The sequence below is a fragment of the Geotrypetes seraphini genome, chromosome 4, assembly GCF_902459505.1.
Source record: "Geotrypetes seraphini chromosome 4, aGeoSer1.1, whole genome shotgun sequence".
Lineage (NCBI taxonomy): Eukaryota > Metazoa > Chordata > Amphibia > Gymnophiona > Dermophiidae > Geotrypetes > Geotrypetes seraphini.
The window spans coordinates 49,816,245-49,835,278 of record NC_047087.1 but is presented as its reverse complement, the minus strand read 5'-3'; the positions used below and the strand labels follow the sequence as shown (position 1 = coordinate 49,835,278).

At 40.8% G+C, this 19,034-nt stretch overlaps 1 protein-coding gene across 5 annotated transcripts in view; it reads right to left on the bottom strand.

The window, feature by feature from the left end:
• The window catches only part of PHKB (phosphorylase kinase regulatory subunit beta), a 379,505-nt gene that overhangs the window by 305,692 nt on the left and 54,779 nt on the right, over positions 1-19,034 (bottom strand). For all 5 annotated transcript variants that reach the window (XM_033940814.1, XM_033940811.1, XM_033940816.1 and 2 more), the window contains one exon: positions 5,150-5,239. In XM_033940814.1, the coding sequence (XP_033796705.1) occupies positions 5,150-5,239 (90 nt within the window). The remainder of the gene's footprint in view (positions 1-5,149; positions 5,240-19,034) is intronic.

The window sequence follows — 19,034 nt, the reverse complement described above, 5'->3', positions numbered from 1 at the left end:
ATTATTTGAGCAAGCACAATTTGCTCAATTATCTTTGCAACAAGACAAAGATTTGAGATAGGACAATAATTCTCTACTTGAATGGAGTCTAATTTATCCGACTTTAGGATGGCCAAAATATATTATGCATGTTTCAACTTGGAACCAATCCTTGTTCCAGACTCTGATTTACCATATGTACAATAAAAGGTAAACGATAATGTTTGTCCATGATCAACCAAGATTTAGGCATTGGATCATGTGGTTCACAAATATGTTTGATGTTACTGAGCACCTTAGAAAGTTGGATTAAAGAGCAAAGTTTAAATTTATTAAATTTGTGCTGTAATTGCAAACTCTCTGTCTCATTAATAGAAGACTGAATCTCAGTTATCATCTATCACAAATGAAGACCTCAAATTAGTAATTTTAGTCCTAAAAATGTGACAAAGATATAGCAGAAGGTATGGTAACCATTGAACCTTGATCATAATGAGTAATTGAAAGATAAAGTTTGAACAATTCTTTAGGCTTATTCTCACAATTAGTTAAAACTTGATTAAAATAATTTTGTTTTGCTTTCTTAAGTTGTTGTATGCGCAGCAGCCTCAAAGAAAGCAAACAGAATGCTGGGTATTATTAAGAAGGGTATTACAACCAGGACAAAGGAAGTCATCATGCTGCTGTATCGTGCGATGGTGCGCATCTGGAGTACTGTGTCCAATATTGGTCACCGTACCTTAAGAAGGACATGGCAATACTTGAGAGGGTTCAGAGAAGAGTGATGAAAATGATAAAAGGTATGGAAAACCTTTCATACGCAGACAGGTTAGAAAGGCTGGGGCTCTTCTCCCTGGAAAAGCGGAGACTCAGAGGAGACATGATAGAGACTTTCAAGATCATGAAAGGCATAGAGAAGGTAGAGAGGGACAGATTCTTCAGCCTATTGGGAACCACAAGAACAAGGGGGCACTCGGAGAAATTGAAAGGGGACAGGTTTAGAACAAATGCTAGGAAATTTTTTTTCACTCAGAGGGTGGTGGGCACCTGGAATGCGCTTCCGGAGGTTGTGATAGGACAGAGTACACTACGGGGTTTCAAAGAAGGATTGGATAAATTCCTAAAGGATACGGGGATTGAGGGATACTGACAGAGGTAGAGAAAGGTTATGAAAGGGTATAGATAGAAGGATAAAGGGGACTAAAGGGTTTTAGACAAGGATCACCTTACAGGTCATGGACCTGATGGGCCGCCGCAGGAGCGGACTGCTGAGAGCGATGGACCTCTGGTCTGACCCAGCGGAAGCAACTTCTTATGTTCTTACTGATTTTAATTGTGCAAATAACTCTGAAGACTTGGTTTTACACCAAAGTCATTCTAAATGACGAATTTGTCTTTTAATCATGGCAAGACCAGAATGATACAATGAGACAGAGAGTTTGCAAATGAATCAATCTCTTTTTTTAAGGGCATGATCCAATGCTCAAGACTGTTCCTCCAATGTTAACAAGAAAAAATCTTTAGGCATTTTAGAACTAAAAGGAGGCGAAACATTGGAATCTATTTGATTAAACTTCCTCAAGAACATTTTTTTCTTTAAATCTATTCAAAAGATTCTCATTCCATATAAAGGAAAAAAGAATATGTTTATGATCTGTCCAGGAAATGCTATGACCAGAAAAGCTAGTCATATAAAATTCTTCCGAAGGTTTTGTAAGAATCTGATCTATTGTATGTCCTTGAGAATGGGTAGGACAGGAAATACAGGATAACATATCTAAATCTGTTAAAAATTGATTAAAATAATGAGTCTGAGAACTAGCTAAGTTATCAAAATGAACATTGAAATCACCCATAATAATTAAATTTGAAAATTTTAAAGTCATCTGTACAATAGTCAAATAGATCTTATCCCAAATTTCCGGGTATTAATCCTATATGAGAAGAGCAGCAAGAAACTGAAAGAAAACAGTAGTAATAAATATACCAACAAGATCAATACACAGTAGCAAACATTTACAAGCATGCAGAAATATTATCTACATTTGCTTTTAGATACAAATTATTAACTCATCATTTATCATCAGCATTCTTATAACTGCTTTCTATTCTATTAGGTTATTCAAAATGTCAAATGTGCCCTTAGTAACATGCAGAAAAATGTGGAAGTACGGTAAATCAGCACCATCTATTTTAATGCTCTATATTTCTACATGTTTAAAATAATAGATAGTTTTGAATGATTTTACAACTACCAAATAAATGACGACTACTCAAGTTGTGCATCCCAAGCCTGAGGCAGAGACACCAAAATAAAGGTGAACAAGCACTGTCAGAGCCTTCTGTCAAGAAAATACTGTTTCAGGCAATGAAAAAGCAGAGATAAAAGAAATAACTTTTAATGATTTTTTTTCAATGCTTGCCTAAAGGGACTTCTATTTTATCACATAAACCTGAGCTTAAGTACTGGATCTTGTTAATCGTCTGTAAATTCTTAATTTATTTACTTGATGCCCCATCTGTTTTTTTCACTGTTAGATTTACAAAGGGCTTTTGTCAACAAAATAATAGCTTGTAGAGCAGATATTTTATTAAAGTTATGTACATGTTTATATTATCTGTAACACAAATCAATCAAAAGAGCAATACAGTGCATATTTTTATCTACATTTTCCTCCTTGAATACTTTTACATTACATTAACGGGGGCATTCATCAAAGGGTGCTAATGATTAGGGAATGCTAAATGTTACAGATGCCCATTATATTTCTATGGGAGTCTTTAAAGTTTAGAGTGCACTAACATGGTAGTGCCCATTGATGAATTCCCTCCTAAAAGAAATTTACAGACCGCATTTTACCAACTTGAGTTCAAAGAGGCTAACAAAAAGATAACTAAATAGTCTTCAGGAATTCCATAAAATCTATATCTAAATAACTCACAAAACAAATTTCCTAAATAAAAAAGTTTTTAACAATTTCCAAAATGTAGAAAAGTTAGTCTTGACTTAGGGAAACTGGAAGAGAATTCCATATAGACGCTGCCTGATAAGATAGACTATTATTGTGAAATTTATCCAGCCTTACATATTTGATAGAAGGAAAGCCTAATAGGAAATTTCTGCCTTCCTATTCCCTGAAGCCATTAAAAGTGTGTAAACATATAGAGGTTAAATCCCTGCATGAAGACTTAAAGGCAAAGACACAAAGGGGGAAATCCTATAATAGTGTCTTAAAAGATAGGCACCTACCTCTTGTCAATTACACTTAGGCACCTATTACAGAATCACACTTAACTTAAAACTTAGGCGCTCGTAATGTAGGCCAGGGTTTTAAAGGTCTACATTACAGGTGTCTAAGTCCTTTAGAGAATCAAACTTAGTGGCACCTAAGTCCTTCTCCACCCTAAACATGTTTACTTTGGAGTTAGGCACCGTTAGGCAACATGCGATAGGCACCTATCTTTTGAAGAATCATGCCTAAGACAGACACTTATCACCCAATTAATTTTTTGCAATTATGAGCTTGTTAGAGCTCATAATTGAAGCCAATTTACTAATTAAGCTATACGCCTAACTTTAGGCACCTCTTAAAGAATTTCCTCCAAAGTTTATAATAGATCCAGCACTCAACTGGTAACCAATGTTACTATACGAAAAAAGGTATAACTGATTCAAATTTAGAGGTAGAGAAGATTAACCTAGCAATCACATTTTGTATAAGTTGGAGTCTACCCCTCAGTTTCTTTAAAGTTCCTCACTACTTTATTAATTTGAACATACATCCTTAAATAACAATCTACTTCTTTTCATAAGATGCGAGAAGATACCCCCCCCCAAGTTACAATTTGAATCAAATTCTAACAAACATATATCTATACTTCGAATATGAGGAAGACTAATATGAAGAAATTTTGTCTTGCTTTTGTTTAAACATAACTGATGACTATTCACCCTCCCATCTACTACTTGCAGGTATTGTCGTATATGTGCAATCACATCAAAACTACCATTTACTGAAAGAAATACCATGATGTCATCCATGTAATTAAATGACATCACTGAGAAGAGATGACTGAGGGGAGATATGATAGAATACTAAGTGGAGTAGAATGGTTGACTGAGCTGGAAATTATGATAGAAAGGATATTTTGAAAAGCCATTGCTGTGGATAAAATAATACCTATAGAAATGCTTTTATAAAACTGATCACCCTATATGCAAACAAAAATAAGAACACGGTGCCATTTCACATACTTCCCTCCATTGCAGGAGAGGAATAGGGGGATCCTGGGGAAAAGAATCTGGAATTATGTAGTATACTTCTCCATTTTTAAACATATGTGGGCCTGTTAGGAAAGAATGTTAGCAGAGCAGTCAGGGAAAATCAAGAATTTTAAAGAAATTTGGAGTCCATTTGATTCATTTGTTAAATACCTTAAAGATTTGTAATTTATCTACTAGATTTAATCTCATCTTGATTTGTTTCCACACACATCCAAGAAGGGCGGGAGGGAGGTGGGGGGATGGTTGGGTAAAGTGATTCAGTAATTTGCAAGTATGTAAGTGTTGTTCATTGAGTTCTTGAATGTTTAAATGTTGCACTTTTTATATGCTTAATAAAATCAATAAAGAATTTGGAAAAAAAAAACAACAACCTATATGTGGGCCTGGTTATAGTTTATTCAGCTTAATATGCCGCCTTTTGTAAAAACACAGCAGAGTGGTAATTTTCAAAGTAACAGCATGTGCAGGTTTTCACTCTTAAAGTCACTTTTATGTCTTTGAAAACAAAACATACATCTTGAAAAGAGCAAAGCTGTATTACTCAGAAAAAAGCATTGATAAAATAAAGTAGAAATATTTTTCAACATAAACCATTATAACAATATTTAGAACAGTGATATTCTCTTTGAAACCAAGATAAACAATTTTCTCCAAATCCCTCCTCCCTCCAAAAAATGTATGAATATTTCATCTGACATTTTTCTTGTTATATTACTTATTTGATATAAATGGGGCTCATTTTCAAAGTGCTTAAACACACAAAATACCATAGGTTTCTATGTTACTTTGAATATGTAAATGCTTTGAAAATGAGCCCCATAATGTACAACCATGGAAAGGTTTAAACTTTTTTTTTTACATACCTTAAACTATACTTTACCTTACCTATTTTATAGTACCGATCCAGTTTGTCCCAAAGGCATTCATTATCTGGCCTTGGGAGATTGATGCTCTTAAGTGGTTCATAAACTGAGCCTATTTAAAAAATAAAAATAAAGAAGCATAAATTCATTAAAAAAAAAAAAACAATATGAAACTATTACAGTCCTAAATTTTAAATGACCAACCATGCATTCCAATTAAACAAAATCATGTCCTTAAAACAGATTTTCACCATGCATGTTATTTTAATTTGAACTATGCTTTTCATACTATGGTTCATCAATATACGGGCACTTAGGTCACTATCAACTGCACAGACTTTCTAAAGCAAAGTGTCAGAATGACAGAGAGCAAGGGACATAAAATATACTGCTCTGCCACGGAGAAGTTTTCAGTATTGCCAATGTCTATGACTTGTTGCAGAAAAGGGCATTTGAGCAAAAATGCAATATCAGAATGTCTGAATTAGGCATTTAGCATGGCATTTGATTTCAACAAATATGCTTAACAAATGATTCAGTACCCATTCATTAGGTACACTATTGAACAATACATTAATATACTACATCTCAATACAATACATACATCATAATTAAAAATGTTCATATGATAAAATAGCAAACCAAAGCAGAAAACATCCCTTTTATGAGGAACCAAATTTTATTCTCAAGGAACAATTCATGTTTAAACTAAACTAAACTAAACCTTAAGTTTATATACCGCATCCTCTCCATAAAGATAGAACTCGGCATGGTTTACTACAGTGATTTAATACTGTGGGTGTTTGTACTGTTGGAGTTTTATGTATTGTAATTGTATGTGTGTACTGATGAAATTCGCATAGGTATATGTGCACTATTAATTTTTAACCCTTTATTTGGCATTGTTGCTCAGAAGCAACATGTGTCTTCTATGGCTCTTATGGGAGATCTGCATTGCCAAATGCTGGTTACTTGGCACTGTTGCTCTCATTCAACATCAAGATACATAAAGCAGACATTTCACCATCTGCCAATTAAAGGGTTAAAACAGGGGTGCCCACACTTTTTGAGCTTGCGAGCTACTTTTAAAATGACCACGTCAAGATGATCTACCAACAATAAAAAAAAAAAACCACAAAAAAAACCACAAAGCTCACTGAAAGGCAGAGAAAATGTTAATTATCATTCATATTTTGGGGTTTTTTCAAAGAGGTCAAGGAAAATGACTCTATGGAATGTCACCTCACTAACAACCATACAAATATAGACAAGCATACCCCCTCCCTTTTTACTAAACCACAATAGCAGTTTTTAGCGCAGGGAGCTGCGCTGAATGCCCCATGCTGCTCTCAACGCTCATAGGCTCCCTGCGCTAAAAAACGATATTGCGGTTTAGTAAAAGGAAGCCATAGTGCAAAATATAGACAGCAGATATAAATTCTCAAAACAGACACATTTTGATCACTAAACTGAAAATAAAATCATTTTTCCTACCTTTGTTGTCTGGTGATTTCATGAGTCTCTGGTTGCACTTTCTTCTTCTGACTGTGCATCCAATATTTCTTCCCTTCTTTCAGCCTCCTGTCTGCTTCCTCTCCTCCAGGCCTCATTCTCTCCCCCAACTTTTTCTTTCTTTCTCCCTGCCTCCCTTACTTTCTTTCTCTCTCTCTCCATGCCCTCTTTCTTTCTGTCTCCCTGTTCCCCCTTTATTTCTGTTTCCCTTCTTTTTTGTCTCCCTGCCCCCCCCCCTTATTTCTGTCTCCCTGCCTGCCCCCTTTCTTTATTTCTCCCTGCCCTCCTCCAAGACACTAGGTTTGCCGCTACCGCCATCGGGGAACAGGCCCCCAAGCAACTAGGTTTGCTGCCACCATCGGGGAACAGGCCCCAAAGCCACCGCCGCCCCAAGCTTTCTTTGCAGAAGCGTCGTGCTGACCAGCATTCCGCTCCCCGACGTCAATTCTGACATCGGAGAGAAAGTTCCGGGCCAACCAGGCAGCGATCGACTCGCATTGCCTTCCTGATCTACTGGTTGATTGCAATCGACGTATTGAGCACCCTGGGTTAAAATAAATAATTTAAGTTTCTCCAATTATTCTAGTCTGCTAGCAGAGCGATATTTAAGATTGCCAATTGGGTCAAGGCTCTCCCCTATCAAGCAAGTTCTAATCAAAGTACCGCATTACTTAGCCAAGTTATTGTGGCATTGCCTTCATAGCAGACCATGACTAACTAGAAAGCAGCTGTCATAGCCACAGTTAGACTAAAGATTACTTCAGCTGAGCTATAAAAACCATACATATAAGTTTAACAATTATTTAATATATGATTGATTTTCAATTGAAGCTTTCATGCTAAATTTAAGCTACTTCTCTAGTACTTAAAGGTTTAAGATGAGGTCAGCCTATCTTCCATATAATGTGACACCCTACACCCAGTCATGAACCTTAAAAATATTAATATGAATTGACTCTTCAAAAAGAGTAAAAATTAAATCACATTTGCCTTGATTTTTGGGTTTGCCAACAGAGGAAGGAGTAGAGCAGGAGCTAATTGTATTTTTCTTTATATAGTTAATTTTGTGCATTTTATTTATGTTACTGTTTATCTCACTGGTATTGTATCTTAATTTCAACACAATAGTATAGTACTGGATGTTTTAAATAAATACATTATTTTTTTAAGTCATTTTTTTTAAATAAGAGCAGAGACAAAAAAAATCCTCAATTTGTCTGTCTTTGATGACTTAAAAGAACAAAAAAGTCCCATGAAGATCATCAAACAAGCTTTTACCACATACTAGTTTGCTGCTCTGAGGAAGCTTAGTTTTTACCCAAAACTTTTATTTCCAGCCTTGAACCATGTAAGGGGATTTATTGATTGGACTCCTGATGACGGCTTTTGCTGAAACACTGCCTGTGTTGCGTTCCATCTAATACAGAGCTTGTTCCTCTGCATCCCATTCATATGCCCTGTTCAGTGGCGTACCTAGCCAATGTGACACCCAGGGCCCATCATTTTTTGACACCCTTCCCCCCTCCCCCCATTTGTATGAAAAACATGATTTTTAGTAACAATCTACACGTCACACAAGAGTGTACATAGGAAAAGGCAGCATCTTACATACTGTAGTGAGCAGTACAACATCAATACACCCATTGTAAAACTAAACAAGCCAGACTAGTACAGATCAATCCTGCAAAGTCAATCCTAACTGGAAACCAAGTCTTTCGAACACACAGAAAACACCTTCGCCTGGTATGGAATATGTAATCACAAACTAACCCCTCCCCCTTTTACAAAACTGTAGTGTGGTTTTTAGTCATGGTGGTAACAGCTCAGACTCTTATAGAATTCTGAGCCTCAGAGTTGTTACCACCAAGGCCGGCACTAAAAAATGCTCTACAGTTTTGTAAAAGGGGGGATAAAATAGAAATACATAGACAAAGGTTAAATTGAACCACCAAGAATCTAAACTCTGCATACAATGCAACACCACAGAAACAGCAATGCATCTCCCCTATAGCAAATAAATAGAATTTTTTTCCTACCTTGTCTTCTCTGGTTTCTGCTTTCCTCATCTTCTTGTCATTCTCTTCCTTTCATCCACTGCCCCTTTCATCCACTGCTCTCTCTGCCCCTTCTATATGGCATCTTCTCCCCCTTCTATTCCCCTTCCAGAAATTTTATGCATCCCCCTTCCATTTCTCTCTTCACCCCCATTGATCCATCTTCTTCCTTTCCCTCCTCCAATGGTCTGGCATCTCTCCTCTCCTTCCCTCTCCCACACCCCCATGGTCTGGCATTTCACTTTCTCCTCCCCATTCCCCCCACTTCCATTAGCATTTGCCCCCTTTCTTTCCCTCCAACCCAATTCCATCCAGTATCCTTCCCCCTTATGTCTCTCTCCCCTTTCCCTGTGCATCTGCCCCCTTTCTTTCCCTCCAACCCAATTCCATCCATTATCCTTCCCCCTTATGTCTCCCTCTCCTTTCCCTGCACACCAATTTCATCAGCATCTGCCCCCTTTATCTCCTTCCACCACCCTTCCATACCACCCTGACCCCCTTTCTCTCCCTCCCCCACCCTTCTATGTTCCTCACTCCTTCCAAATCAGCAAGGTCCCGCGATGACTGCTTCTGCTGCCTCTGCTCCAGAAGAGATAAGTGCCGTCGGAGGGGGTGGACTGGCAGAAGCAGGGAGTTGTGGCAAGGTCTCGTGATGACTGTAGCTGCCGGCCCACCCCCTCCAATATCACTTACGTCTTCCGGAGTAGAGGTGGCAGATGGCAGTCATCACAGGTCTTTCCTGCACTTCAGCGCAGCTGCCGACTCTGCTTCAGAATAAGTACGGCAGCCACACTGAGGTGCAGGTGCCATTTCGAGCAGCACGGGAGGTTCCGGTCCCAGCCAACTGGCTGTGCACCCCACTAGGGCTTGCACCTGTGGCGGTCCGCACCCCCCGCCCCGGGTACACCACTGGCCCTGTTTGTTCTCATTTTGCTTGTTTGACTTTGATGACTTAAAACTATAAATGTGCAAGAAAGCCCCAAGAAAGTGGCCAAATGAATTAAAAAGTGACTCCTGAAATAATTATGCAAGGCAATAAGACTTGTTGAAAGAAATATACAGAATCAAAGGACAATTTCCTCCATTAAATAGGCCATGGGTAACTGAAATCTAATTTTAAATACTTAAGTTTTTATTGTCCACTGGCAGATCTATGGCTATACTTGCACAAATAGATTAGTATTTAACTTCCAATTAGACAATTTTGATTCCTAGTTAATGTCAAAATTCTGCCACCAATATTAATCAGAGCAGAGAATAATTTTTTTAAAAACATTTAAATTTTTATGAAACAAAGAATGTGATGCCACAAAACGACAAGAAGGCATATTCAATGTGTTTATATATGCCAGTTTTTGAAAAATTTTCCAATATTTGGAACATATGAGCACAAAAGCCACAATCAAGCACTATAATGATCTTGGAACATGGCTAATTTGAAAATTTGTAATATGAGAAAATCATCCAGAAGAAAAGCTTTTTAGATTTAAAAAAATGCATTTCATTTGACATACTGAAAGCCCTGCAGGACCACACACTCTCACAGTATTTTCATATTAATTCTAGTCAGCTGCCAGAGGACAACTAAATACAACAGATCTAGATGAAAGCCAATAATTTAAAATAAAACAAAATTGCTTATCTGTATTCTACAGACAGTAGGGGAATGCAGCCACTCTTGTAGGTGAAGTCTCCCTATTGAGCCTGCATGCCAAGTTTCCAAGTTTATTAGTTATTTATATACCGCCTATCAATGGAGGTTGCTGAAGCGGTTTTTACATTCAGGTACTCAAGCATTTTTCTGGTTTTCTCCCCTAGCAAATTAACCTTTCAGGCTTGACTGAGCATGCACAAGTATTACCACGCATAAAGCAACTCCCTCCGAATGTTCAGTTTTTGTCCAATAGCTATATATAGGACGGGGGAAAGGAGAATGGTTGCATTCCCCTGCTGTCTATTGGGAACCCCATTACAGGTTAGCAATTTTGCATTCTCTGTAGACAAGCGAGGAAATGCAGGCATACTTGTAGGTGATTCCCCAGCTTAGATGTAATTGGGTGGTTGGTGATAAACTCAACATACAAAAAGTTTCTTTAGTACAGATTGTCCAAATCCTGTCTTAAGCATTGGAGGAGTCCATACAGTAGTGCTTGGCAAATGTAACAGGAGTGACATGCTGCCACTTTACAAATGTCCAAGAGAGGTGTGTTTCTAAAGTGTGCAATTGGAGAAGCACTGGCTCTGAGTCTGTAGCCCGCTGATTTACAGCAAAATTCAATACTGTCTGCTACCCACACAGATATAGTCCAATATTGTGAAGGCCAGTGTTATTGGGATTAAAAGTGACAATAACGGTTTAGTTTTATGACTGCCTTCAATGTGCTTTAGAATAGATAACAGAGCATTGCACAGTGATAGTCCAGAGTGTGAAAAGAGATTTCTGCTGATGAAGAGTATGGAGCTAGAAAAAAGGTTGGTAAAATAATTAATTGGGTAGAAATCTTAGATGGGTCTGGAGTACTACCCTATTGGGAATTGTATGAAAGAAGGATTTGTGACTGACTATTTTGCATCTCACTCAAAGTGTTGACACAATGGATGTGAGAAATATGGTTTTCCATGAGATGTATTTTAGGGCGGAAAGACCCATGGGTTCAAAAGGTGCATTCATTAAATGATCCAGAACAACACTGAGATCCCATGGTGGGAGACGGCTGCAAAGAGGCAGATGTAAATTCACTAGGTTTCTCATGAACCAAGAGACTTTAGGATGAGTAGAAACAGTGTGAATATTAACTCTTATCATGATAAGCAAAAACGCCAAGGTATATTCGTAATGATGTAATCTTGAGGTCAGACTCTATAAGGTGGAGCAGATGTTCAAGGACATGCTGAAGTGGGCAAGAGAAGGGATGTTCATTCCACTGTATAGAAGTAGTAAAGCAAATCCATTTTGATTTTTAAGACTTGATGGTATTCGGGCATCTTGCTGCTAATAAAGCAGACAACTTCTTGAGAATGGGAAAGAGCATCTACAAGATGCAACTCAATCTCCATGCTGTGAGAGATAGGCTGAGAAGATCAGGGTGCAATAACTGACTCCTCTGCTGTGTCAATAGCTTGGGATGAGTCCCTAGTGGGATTGGAGTATCGGTCCGCAATGATAGGAGGCGAGAGTACCACAGTTGTCTTGGCCAGCGTGGAGCTATCAAGATGATTTCTGCTGAATCTCCTGTTACCTTCTGAAGACCTCTGGATATATGAGAGGGAATTGAGAAAAGGCATAGAAAAGATGCTGGATCCATGGTATGTTGAATGCATTCCTTGTAAAACAAGAAGCTCCTTGTCAAAGAGAGCAAAAAAAAAAAAAATTGGTTATTTTGCATTGCCTAGGGATGCAAACAGGTCCACTTGAGGAACTCCCATTTTTAGAAGAGATGTTTTACAACCCTGGTATTGAGGGACCACTTGTACTGATCTAGTGTCACAGAGATTCGGCAATCTGATTTAGTGACCAGCTATGTACATTGCTCCGATATTGGACTGAAGAGAGATGCCAGATGTGTGTTGCCTCTTGGCAAAGTTGGAGTTATCTAGAACCTCCCTGTTTGTTAAGCTATAACATGGCTACCTGTTCTGATGATAATATTCTTGTTGGTGATACATGGCTTGAATGTTTGGGAATTATACTACACTGCTCAATGTATTAGGTGGTTTATGTGAAGTGCCTGCTCTATGACAGACTAGCTGCCCTGAGTCTTCTGATCAGTGAGGTAAGCACACCATCCTGCAAATGACGCATCCATTGTGATTGTGATCTGAGGAGGCAGAATTGGAAAGGACATCCTGTTGTCAGAGATAGGGATTGTTGCTACCAACAAAGAACATTTTTTATGGCTTGAGGGACTGAAATGCAATGGCTGACAGGTTGTGTCTTTTGCTTCCAATGTGACTTGAGATGTAACTGTATCAGCCTCATGTGAAGTCTAGCATGAGGTAAAAGAGAGACTGTAGCAACCATATGTCCAAGCAGTTTGAGGAAAGTATGCAGTGGCTGTATTGACATGACATAATTGCACCATTGAGGAATGGCAAGTCTTTGAGTAGTAGAAAGGTTCTGGCAGACTGAATGTTGTTGAAAGCAGCAGTTAGGATCTGAATCCTGATAGTCTGGATTGGCGCTAAGGCCCTGAAGCAGTGGTTACTGGCCACGAAACGATCGTCGGCCTGGCCTGTTTGTATTCAGTGGTTTTTACTATCAATCATTCTCGGCTATTTTTTTGCTCCCATCTGCTAACTTTAAACTTATGCAAAAGTTTTTTGTCTATGATGTTTGGGTGGAAGAATGTGGGTACACCACTCCGTTTGTCTGAGGCTTTTCTTTCGCTTAGGTAATAAGCTAGCTTTCTTGGCTTGAGTGGTGCTTTTGTCTTGGAGTGATATTATGTTACACTTCCCTCCATTCCTCCCTGATTTTTGAGATTGAATGTCTCTACATAGGCTCCTCTGAATGTTAAGTTCTGAGTTGGGATAAGGTGCGACTTTTCGTAGCTGATCACAAAATCAAGGCTTTGAAGAATGCAAAGCGTTAATGGTATTGCAAGTTGAAGATGATCTCTGAAGTGTGCGGAAAGAAGTCGATTGTCCAGATAAAGAGTATACAAATAAGCCTTGCTTCCTGAGACGAGCTGCTGCTACTGTCAGACATTTTACAAATACTCTGGGAGCAGCAGACAGCCTGAACGGTAGGACCTTGTACTGGAAATGTTGCTGATTGAATTTGAATCTGAGGAATTTTCTATGGTGAGAAAGAAAGGGGATATGGATGTAGGCATCTTTAATTTTAATTTAATTCTTATATACCGCTAATAACCATGAGGTTTCTAAGCGGTTTACAAAAATGATGCATTAAAAGATACAATAAATTAAAATAAATAAGATAGGTACTTGGAAATTCCCTAACTGTCCCAAAGGCTCACAATCGAACTAAAGTACCTGAATAAACAATTTATGAAAAGTAAAGATAAAAAATATAAAGACAGAGGTAGAGATAGAGATAGAAATGAATATTCCAACAAGATGACGGCCAGTTAGGTCATCTTCTGTGCTGACTCCCTTGTCCTGCTTTTGTTTTTGTTTTATTTTGCCTTTGTTGATTTTTCTTTTAAATTTCTTTTTTGTTGGTTTTTTGTTCTGTCTCTGCTGTTTTCATTTGGGACTTCCAGTCTCGTTGGTGTTTGCTTCTTTTGAGTTCACCTACCGATTTCCAGATTGACAGTTGCTCCGATCTGGCAGCTGACGGAGCCGTTGCCTGATGCCTGAATGGTTCTATGGTGGCGGTTAAGAGTTGAAGAATTGGGTCCTGTTTCTTTTCGTGGTGGATGGGAGAGTTATGGCTTTCGGCTCCTTGTGTTCATGTCCAGCCACTAGCGGAGAGGAGTGTGGGAGCACTGCTTCGCCCCCTCCCGAACCAGCATAGGACCAGCTCCGTTGAATTCAAACTGCAACAACGGCGTGCTGAGGGCAGATGAAGGCGGGAGCCAGCCCACGCCGCCAAGGAGGGACTACATCGGACCGGCATGCAGGTCGGTCGAGCCAGCTCGACCTCCTCCCCTTTACCAGCAGGGAGAGGAGATTAAATCTTTTTCTCCCTGTTAGGTTGTGGGAGAGGCGGAGCAGTGATCGCACTCTTCTCCTGAGCGGGCTGGCGAAAAGATGTCAGCCCGCTGCTTGAAAGCAATCTTTTCTTTTTTTTTCCTACTGGGTCGTGGGAGAGGCGGAGCTGAGCTTACACTCTTCAATATTAATATGAAGATCTACATGTGGTGGAACTGTGATCAGGTGCCCTGCTGGAGAGGGGCTCCCAATACTGCTGCTGGTCTCGGTGAGCCATTAGCACCGCTTCTTTCAAAGTGTTCTCCCCTGTTGGATCGGGGGAGGGGTGTAACTGTGATCAGGTGCCCTGCTGGAGAGGAGCTCCCGATACTGCTGCTGCTCTCGGTGAGCCATTAGCACCGCTTCTTTAAGGTCTAGGGAAGCCAGCCATCGATGTTAAATTTGGTGTAATATTGTGTTACCCAGTTTTTTAGCCTCCCTAATTTCTGATAACATTTCAGCATCTCTTTGTTCATCCTAGTGATACAGACAGTAGTAAACACCTATCATTATCCTTTTCCCCTTTACATATGGAATTTCTACACATAGGAATTCTAAGATGCGTTTCGGTTCCTGTAGAATTTTTAGTCTATTCGATTAAAGGCCTTCCTTAACATTAACGCTACACCTCCACCTATTTGATCCACCCTATTTACTGCAATATTATTTGTACCCTGGAATGACAGTGTGCCATTGGTTATCTTCCTTTCACCAGGTCTCAGAGATGCTTCTGGCATTTGCATACACACATTTCAAACAATGTTTATCATTCTTATTTACAATTTGCTCAGCAGTTGGTGTGGATAACTTGCAATCTTTAAAATCAATCTGCTCTGTATTTAAGGAAACCTGGTCTACTTTGGCCTCGATTGTAGCCTCACTATCATAATGCCCTGGTCCTTCCCTATTATGGTGATATCTTTTAAAGATACCTTGTTCCAAGCCATGCTCTTTTGGCTAGCTGTAGGCCTTCCCCCAGATTGCAGTTTAAAAGCTGCTTTATCTCCTTTTTCAAATTTGATGCCAGCAGCCTGGTCCTAACAAATCTAAAACCCTCAAAGTTCTGCCAGTCTCTTAGGTCCTGCATATGGAACAAGAAGCACTCCTGAAAATGCTATCCCGGAGGTTCTGGATTTTAGCTTCCTACCTAGAAGCACTCCTGAAAATGCTATCCCGGAGGTTCTGGATTTTAGCTTCCTACCTAAGAGCCTAAATTTAGCTTCCAGAATCTCCCTACCACATCTCCCTATGTCACTGGCATCTGTATGTACCAAGACAGCAGACTCCTCCCTAGCACTATCTAAAATCTTATCTAGGTGACAAGTGAGATTCGCCACCTTTGCACCAGGTAGGCAAGTAACCAAGTGATCCTGAAGTCTACCAGCCACCCAACTATCTACATACCTAATGATTGAATCTTCTACTACAACAGCAGTCCTAAACATTCCCTCCTGGGCAGAAGTCCCTGGAGAAACATCCCCTGGTGGTCAGGTCCTGGTTACAGGATTCCATCCTATTTCACCAAGGTGATGCTCTCCTTTAAGCCAACCTCCATCCTCCAGTTCTAGAGGAGTAGTAGGCATCATATGTAGAGCAAATCAAGTGATAAGTAGATTCCAAGTAGATTCTTGTAAAGCAATCAGTAATTGCGCAATGATGTCCATCGATCTTGTGCTGCAGAAAATGTGACATCTTCAAGTTGGAGGAGAATGGAATGTTGTTGGTGAAGCATTTGGAGTTGATGCGCCTGTTAGAGAATGACACGGTGACGGTTTACCCGCGGCCACCGCATTTAAGCCGCGGGTCACCGCCGAAAACGGGGAAGAAAACTAGCAGTCGCTGCGGTGACGGGGACAAGGCCATTCACCGACCGCGGAAACGGTGAACAGGTTTGTCCCCGCGGGCCAATGTACCCCCTTCTAGAAACCGCTATTTCACCGTGCTCCTCATTTGTCATTTCAACCCTTCCTGCCAATCGCAGCAGAAGGGTACCCAACCCCTCCTGCCGGTCCTCCCAATGGCCTCCCCTAAGATCGCCAGCAGGAGGGTACCCAACCCCTCCTGCTGGACCCCTCCCCAACGAACCCTCCCACCCCGGAACCCCCTTAGTCTTACTTTTCAAGTTGGACCGGACAGCTCCTCGCTCGTCTGGCCAGCAGGCCTGCCTCCGTCCAAATGAGGCGGGCCAGCCCCTCCCCTCCCCTCCCCTGCCTCCCAATGGCCTCCCCTAAGATCGCCGGCAGGAGGGTACCCAACCCCTCCTGCTGGACCCCCCCCCAACGAACCCTCCCACCCCGGAACCCCCTTAGTCTTACTTTTCAAGTTGGACCGGACAGCTCCTCGCTCGTCTGGCCAGCAGGCCTGCCTCCGTCCAAATGAGGCGGGCCCGCCCCTCCCCTCCCCTGCCTAACCCACAGGATCCTAGGGCCTGATTGGCCCAAGCACCTAAGGCCCCTCCTATAGCGGGAGTGGCTTTAGGTGCCTAGACCAATCAGGCCCTAGGATCCTGTGGGTTGGGCAGGGTAGGGGCGGGCCCGCCTCATTTGGACGGAGGCAGGCCTGCTGGTCAGACGAGCGAGGAGCTGTCCGGTCCAACTTGGAAAGTAAGACTAAGGGGGTTCCGGGGTGGGAGGGTTCGTTGGGGGGGGGGTCCAGCAGGAGGGGTTGGGTACCCTCCTGCCGGCGATCTTAGGGGAGGCCATTGGGAGGACCGGCAGGAGGGGTTGGGTACCCTTCTGCTGCGATTGTCGGGAGGGCCGTTGGGGGGGTCTACAGGAGGGGTTGGGTGCCCTCCTGCCGTGATCGCTGGGGGGAGGGGAGACTTGCAGCCATTTAAAGTACATGTCGTGTTTGTTTTTGCATTGCTAGCCCCAGGGGTGGTGGAAGATTAGTGATTGAAAAACTGTATGAAAAATAACTATTTTAAATTTAGTGATCAAAATGTGTCAGTTTTGAGAATTTTTATTAATTAATTTTTTCTCTGCGTGTTTTGTTTTTGTATAGTTATTAACTAATATTTAACTAAGTTTTAAAGTTTTAAAGTTTTAAAGAATGTTTCCTTTATACGTAAATAAAGAAAAGTGAATGGGATTGCAGTGGCGGTGACGGGGCGGTGAATGGGGTGGCAGTGGCGGTGACGGGGCGGTGAAGAGGATGGTGAGACGGGGACGGGGCGGTGACGGGGTTGGTGAGACGGGGACGGGGCGGTGACGGGGATGGTGAGACGGGGACGGGGCGGTGACGGGGACCAATTTTTTCACCGTGTCATTCTCTAGCGCCTGTATCTTAAGAGCTTACATTGTTCCTTGGTAAATTTTCCTGCCAATGGAGTCCAACAGCTTTGGCTCATTCCCTGGAGGAATATGGAATTGTGTCCTTTTTGAATTTTAATTTTTAATTGTGTATTCTGAGAACATAGAGTGATGTGGAAGTTGAGTATTGATGGCCTAGAGCCTTTTGCACTTTATATTTTAACTCTATATGCTTTCAAGTTGGATGAATCAAATAACGTGTCTGCCAGTCTTCTTCAGCTTGGTCAGAATACACCAAATGCTGTTGCTGTTCAGGAGAAGAATAAACTGAAGAGCAAGAATTCCATGAAGGAGATGAAAATCTGAAATGAAGATCTGTTTGAGTGTGGCAGTACCCAAGATACTGCTGCATGAAATATGAAGAGGGCTAGTAGATAAACATGTCTGCTCTATTGATATTTGAGGCACTATTTGTTAGCACTGAATGTGGCCTTGCTGAGCATATAGAGGACCTAGAGTAGGTGGCAATATATTTTGTGCAGAAGCTGTAGTAGGTGTTTTGCATCTGTTGTAACAAGGATCCTGCACAAAGTGCTGGAGTAAAAGTAAGAAAGATGTTGTGTGTGCTTGAATATTTCCCTGATAAGGAAATTCTAGAGAAAGGAATGGCATAGAAGGTGCTAACTTTACCTGAGGGGCTACTCCCACACTTGTTGCAGGAGACAAGGGGCTAGATTCACTAACCTGCCCGAATCAGAACAATCTGTTTCCGATTCAGGCAGGTACAACAAATTCACTAACCTAAAATATGCAGATAGGAGCGATTGGAGGAACGCCCCCATTTACTTGCACGGATCGCGCATGCACAGACCTGTCCTAGCCGCGACTTTTTTTTTTTTTTTTTTACTTTAAACTTCGGAGCCCGACTCTCCTGCGGCGGCAGCCTCTTCCCTCCTTCCCTTCAGTGCGAGCCCGCAGATATTGTCTTTTTGGTAAGGACAAATATTAATGTGGAGTTTTCGGTAAATTCCTGCCTCGAAAATAAGCAGCTGCCATTCTTTCGGGAAGAATGAAATTAAGTGAAGACTTTTGGTAAGTCTCTATTGTGGATTTATAGAAACGTCTGCGCATTCTGTCATCTGTGCTATTCTTTGCATGCGCTTTCTCGTCTATTGCTTAGATAAGATTTTATAGAGTATAAGATTATATTGTATATTATTAATGTACCTCGCTTATAAGGTAAGGTAAGCGAAAATTTCTGCATTGTTACATTGTTTTTTTTTTATTGAAAAAATTCCTGCATTGTGATATTGTTTTTCTAATGGGTCATAAAGACACTTAGGATTTTCCACCTCCTAGACAGATGAGACTTTGTTCGCTTCAGTAATAATAATAATAATGGTAATGGCTTTGTTCTTCTATACCGCCACAATCT